The sequence below is a fragment of the Lissotriton vulgaris genome, chromosome 2_1 (genome assembly GCF_964263255.1).
Source record: "Lissotriton vulgaris chromosome 2_1, aLisVul1.2, whole genome shotgun sequence".
Taxonomy (NCBI): Eukaryota; Metazoa; Chordata; class Amphibia; order Caudata; family Salamandridae; genus Lissotriton; species Lissotriton vulgaris.
Genome location: NC_141687.1, coordinates 1,072,831,507 through 1,072,837,506, shown reverse-complemented (window position 1 = coordinate 1,072,837,506; position 6,000 = coordinate 1,072,831,507). Strand labels below are relative to the sequence as shown.

At 46.3% G+C, this 6,000-nt stretch overlaps 1 protein-coding gene across 1 annotated transcript in view; it reads left to right on the top strand.

Moving 5' to 3' along the window:
• The first annotated feature begins 4,325 nt into the window (after positions 1-4,325).
• ABCG4 (ATP binding cassette subfamily G member 4) overlaps positions 4,326-6,000 on the top strand; it is an 83,874-nt gene continuing 82,199 nt past the window's right edge. Inside the window, exon 1 of the mRNA XM_086956767.1 lies at positions 4,326-4,439. Within this exon, the coding sequence (XP_086812893.1) occupies positions 4,384-4,439 (56 nt within the window). The 5' untranslated portion in view covers positions 4,326-4,383. The remainder of the gene's footprint in view (positions 4,440-6,000) is intronic.

Below are 6,000 nucleotides of genomic sequence, written 5' to 3'. Positions count from 1 at the left end.
AACGCAAGGAAGCGCAGCGAGCGAGCCCGAACCACCTATGGTGGGTTCGGGCCTCACACACAACCCCACACAAACCACCCCACAGACACACCACCCCATAGACACACCACCCCACACAAACACACCCACCCCACATCCACACACCCACCCCACACACACACCCTAGCACTCGGATTACTATATTCCCTATGGTGGTTATGCTCCAGGTGAAATATATTCCCCTTTTAGGGCTGCCAGAGTCTACTAATATGTGGGAGGTTGAAACGTGTTGAAATTCTCCTACTGGGCTTGTTTGGAAGGAATTTATCCGTTATTTTTATTACTGAAAAAGTCCACAGAATGTTAGCACAAACTCCTGTGCCAAGGTAAAGCAACAACCAATACTTGCAGACTGCCGCCTGAATTAAAGAGATAAAGATGTCAACCTGCATATGACCAGAGAAAATGGAGCACTGACGCCTCAAGATCTGAACATCTCCATGTAACCAGATTTTACATTGGTAATCCAGGAGGCTTAGAAAATATTTGCACCTGTCAAAAATAAACTACAATAGCAGGTAAAATATGCTAAGCCTAGCGTCGCTGCAGTGGAGAAAGCTTTTCGCTGCTCTTTTTTGGCACTGTTCGATCTTGATTCAGCAATAAGTGCAGCCATGATTTTCCTTGTACATCATTGGAGTAGCTCATAAGAGACAAGGGTGCAGCTCTATTCACTAATTTGTAGGCCCAAAAGCTATTGCATAGTACTATTCATTCACCGCCATTCATCTTGTGCTGTTCATGCAAATCTGGATTTTGTGAGAAGAGTGCTCTCTTAATCCAGCCCTCATCTGGATTTGTATGGCACCTTTGTCAAGCAGCAGGCCCGGACTGGTCGTTGAGGGCACCGGGCAATCCCCCGGTGGGCTGCATGGTTGGGGGCCGATTTTGGGCCCCTGTGGGCCGTTTTTGTTACAGGGCCGTTATGCTGCAAAAACGGCCCTGTAACAAAATCGGCCGAAAACCGGCCCTGTCACAGAGCACGGTCGCACCTCTCCCCCCTCCCCTCTCCTCCCGGAGGGGGGAGGGGGGCCGGCCGAGCACTTTGCCAGGGCCGGTTCTGGTTCCCAGTCCGGCCCTGTCAAGCAGCAGTGCATCCTCTGTCTAGCACACCGTGCCTCTGTTTCATTTTTCAGTAGCTATCTCTAAGTATCATGGGATGTCGGGGTGTGAACATTACAGTAAAAACACCCTTCAGATCCAGAACTATTTGGCAGGATCTTGGACAGTTCGACTGTCAAAGAAACAAGTCTTGGATTTCTCAATTGCCAGTTAGCCTTATGCTACCTGTTTGAAGAATGCAGCCTGAAATGTCTGTCCTGATAGGTCATACTAGTGGCCTGCCTCCCCAAAAATAACTTTTTGTTGCCCAGCGGTTGCAGGAAATCAACAATATGAGTACTGCATGTATGCACATTACTCTCTAACAATTTCTTCAGTTTCACGTACGATATGAAGGGCTCCATCATTACTGTTGCAAATGTGATAAAGTTTACATCAGTGATTCTCTCCAGATAGAATCACCGATGTAAATAGGGAGGCACCTGCATGCATTTGCGTTTTTTGACCATAGTGCCTTGTCCTTTGAAGCTGTGTCCTTTAGAGCTGCCTCCTCCCCATGCCCCCCCCCCGCCCCCGTCGTGTGTGGCATCCCGGGATCGCTCACAGCCGCACCCAAGCACTTCACACGTCTTTAAAGACCTTGTCCGTGTTAATAGGGCTTTGTTGTTGTTTCACCCCTTCTAAGAGCCCCTGTAGCTCGACTCTGCCGATTGCCGGCAGACGTCAGATAATCGCATTCCGCGACACACCTACATATGGGGCGCGACACAGTAATGTGTCGCGCCACACAGTTTGGAAAGCTGTGAACTAGATGATGGCTTTGTACAATTTTAAAACATAGCTAAAATGTGGATATATGTCCAAGCATTCTGCCAGTACGAGCATTTTTCCCCACATCCTTTCGATTTCTGGAGCCTTGGGCCCATAACGAAAGTGTTAAAAGCAAAACTACATGTCCCACAATGCAATACGCTGTTGGCCGAAAAGCGAGGAATGGACGAGAATTCATATGTAATTGTGCACTTGGTAAATCTGCGAACTGAGAAATAACATTTTGCATATAACTTGCTGCCATTATTGTTTTGCAGGCAATCAGTGGTTAAAAAAGTCAGTAGGTAAGAGGGCAGAGGCAGCCTTTTAAATGCAAATGCGAGCATCACACTGCTAATGGACTAACATTAACCCCATTGGGGATAATCAAAGACAGTATTTCCCAGAACAAGCAGTGGATACACTGGAAAAGAAAAAACCTTGTGCTGGCACCCTGAGCCCATCCTTGGCCTAGAGTTTGCTGTAATTTTGGTGGGGCACCTGCCTGTGAGGTGCCCTGCCTTCAACTGGTGCAGCACAATGCTGCATGTGCTGCCCAACGTGGACTACCAGTGGTTTATGACAAAAACGCTGTCATGTGCAGTGACGGCTGTAGGGAATGGTGACGGGGATGAGGGGTTTAGAAAAAAAAGAAGACTTACCTTGTCATCGTTAGTAATCAGCTGAAGAACCTCTTCTCCGTCCTCGCTGTTCTTCTGGCTCCCGGCAGCACCCAGGCTGTCAAGCTACCGTAAGCCAATCACGATCATGTTGTCACCATGAAAGCAGTGTTGTGATTGGTCTGAGCGCTGTTCCGCGCTCAGACGGGTACTGGGAGACTGTGCATGTTCTCCACCCAGGCTGTACAACACAGCTGGCAGAGAACATGCAAAGTGTGACTGTTGGGCTGGCCCAAGACAGCTGGCCAAACCGTCATGCGCACTTATGGTGCAGCAGCAACCACTCCTCCTCCCTCTCCCTGTGACAAGCCAGGCCGCTCCAACCTGGCTCTCTCCTTACAGAAGAAGAAAATTATAATAAGTATTGTTATTAATGTTGCTTTATTATCATTTTCTTTTTCCTTTTACACCTAGGGGGGCGATGCTGCTCCACCCTAGCAGAGGAGCCGCCCCTGGTGAGCCCCTGGGCGAACTTAAAAAGGTTTTTATTAAGCATAATTAAAACATTACAATTATTTTTGTTGCCCTCAGCAAGCCTGCAGTTGAGCATATTGATGTATTTGGCTCTCTGCTTTGAAGTTACTTAATTAAAAGTATAGATAAAGTTGAACCAGTCCGAGATCGAAGCAAAAAATCTCCAAAGTTCCTTGTGGCCCGTTCTAAGTGGCAGTGCCATTGGGAGGTTGGCATAGGGCTCAAGCTAGATCCCCTACATGTATATGGTCCTGCCTATCCTCACTGTCCTTGTAGAAGTCTTCTTTTCACATGGGATGGATACTGCCCAGTCCTACTGGCCTTTATGATTCCTTCTCCTGATGTGGGACTCACTGCTCTGCTCTGTCACATCTCCTGATTTCCCTGAAGGTCTTCTGATCTCTGCTAATCATGGCCAATCAGGGCTTCTAAAGTCTTGTGTAAAAAGAAGGCTAGAACAGCAGAGAGGCTTATTTGCTCTGAACAGCTGTTAAACCCCACAGGTGTGGAAACTGCACCCATGTCATAGTTTCCACTTGAGGCATCTCACAACTGTTGGTTCAAACAATTGACCGTGTCCAGCTTACAAAAGACACACAGATGATGGACGGAATGGAGAGCAAATCAAACATTCACCCCAGTCAAAAGATCTGGGTTAAATCCATCGTTCTTTTGCTCACCATGCCACCCCAGTTTAGACCCAGCCATAGGCAAATCAGTCTTGACCCTGTGCCTCATGGGAACAGCCCAGACTGGGCTGCCAAGCCAGAAGGCTGTAGGCGCTGCAGCTCTGATTGGAGCTACAATCTACGCTATTATTGTCAGTTTCAGATCCTAAATCAACCACTGCCGCCACTGATGATGGGAAGCTGTGGTCTTAGTACCACGCTATTCTAGGGCACACATCAGGTGGCGTAGAATTGTTCCACAATCAAGGTTCTTATGCACTTCATAAAACAGCTCAAATTAACAATGGGTCCGGCCTTATGCCAAAACTTAGGGAGACACCCTCTCTTTTCAAAGTGCGTGTCCTTTCTCTCTTTCACACGCTTGCCATTATACCTGGGGTCTTGTAGCTTTGTTTCAGGTAAGCTTTCGTTTCTTTGGTCATGCCTCTGAGTGTCCAGATTTCCTAAGCTTATACTGTCTTTCGCTGAAACCTCTCTTCCAAGCCTGTCCTTGAGACTGAGTTCCCAAGCCCTCATTGGGAGCTTCTTTCTTTATTTCCTGTCTGAGATCACCTATCTTTTTTCCAGGTTTCAAGGCCCTCCTGAAATGCCTGTCTGGAAAGTTCTGCAGCCGCGAGTTGATTGGCATCATGGGACCCTCTGGGGCTGGAAAGTCCACCCTGATGAATATCCTGGCAGGCTACAGGTGAGCCTTCACTCAGACCCGCTATGCTCTACAGCGTGACCACATTTTTCAGTAGCTGCCTCATATCTTCTTTTGAAGTGACCCATTTCCTCTTAAGTGGGACAGTGCTGTCTTCACTGGCCTTACATTGCACTCACTGCCCCACCTTATCCGCACTTCTGCCATCTTGGCTTCCTTACCGCCATCTTGTTAATGCTGGTACACCTTGTTATTAATATTGCCTCATCATTAACTTTTGTCTTCATTGCCACCGTCTTATCTTCACTTCCATTTTGGCTTTAGTGTCACCATCATGTCTAAACTATCACAATCTTATATTGACCAACTTATCACTGCTGTTTTGTTTTCTCTGTTGTTGCATTGTGTGCATTGCTGTCTCGTCTTCACTGCTGACTTGTTCTTAATGGTACCATCTTCTTTTCACTGTTGTTAGTTTTTACTCCCTTTACGCTTGCCTTGTTTTCACTACATTTGATTAATTTCCCCTGCCTCTTTTGTTTTCACTACCTTTTTTATAGTTTTAGTTGCTGTTTTCTATATTGGTTCCAATTGCAAGCTTGTTTTGTCCTCTTGATTTCACTTTTGTCTTTTCTTTCACAGCCACTGTTTTGTTTTCCTGACCTTTGTTTTTTTCAGTTTTTGATGCGCTCATCTTTAGATTGAACCTACCAGACACACAGCTTAACAAGAGCGTACCTAGACATATAGCCCACCCATTGCTTACTATTGGTTGGCGTTATTGCCACTTCCATTTGCTTCCTTCTTATTTGACGGCTTTCCATGTTGAAGCTTGTCAATCTTGTGTTTGTCCCTCCCCTGGAGCATAGCCTCTTTACTATCTCTCTCATTGGCTGAATTTTAAACCATCCACATCTGACTTTTGGAAAACTATTTTTCTCTTTGATCTGAAGCACTCAGTGTAGTGCGTGTATTTTATAGGTGTCTCTTTTGTGTGTTTCTCTCCCCCGTGACTCTTTTGTCTGTCCCTCGCCCCTGTACTTCTCCCTTTGCCCTCATAGTGGTTCTGCCTTGTTTACTTAAACCTGCTACCCACCCTCCCTCATTGTTGTTTGCCCGCCTGCCTGCTAGCCAGCTAGCCCTCCTGTGGGGTTGCTTTCCTTCTTTCCCCCTGCCCTTGATTGATGTTGCTTGCCTTCCCTCAGTGTTGTATATCCCTCCTTTACAAACGACGTGTCCGCAGCGCAATTTTCTTTTTTTTCCTAAGCCATGCTGCACAGCATTAGCGATGCCATAAAGCAGCAAAAAACATTGGGAAAGGTAGTAGGTTTCAAAGATGAGACCTGTTGTCTTTGCTACTGCTTGCTTTTCTCTGCACCTTTGATATCCGTGCAGTGCTCTATTTTCACAGTTGTCCTACTATTCTTGCAGGATGCCTTGTTTTCACGTAGTTATTTGCTTTGGCTCCTGGCTTACCTTTACTTTTGATGTTTTGCTTACATATATCCTGATCTTGTCTTTCTTTCACTATTGTTCTTTTCACTTTGGGCATTGCGTTTCCATACTTTTGTTTTCATTGCTTTATTTGTACTGTCACTTCTAT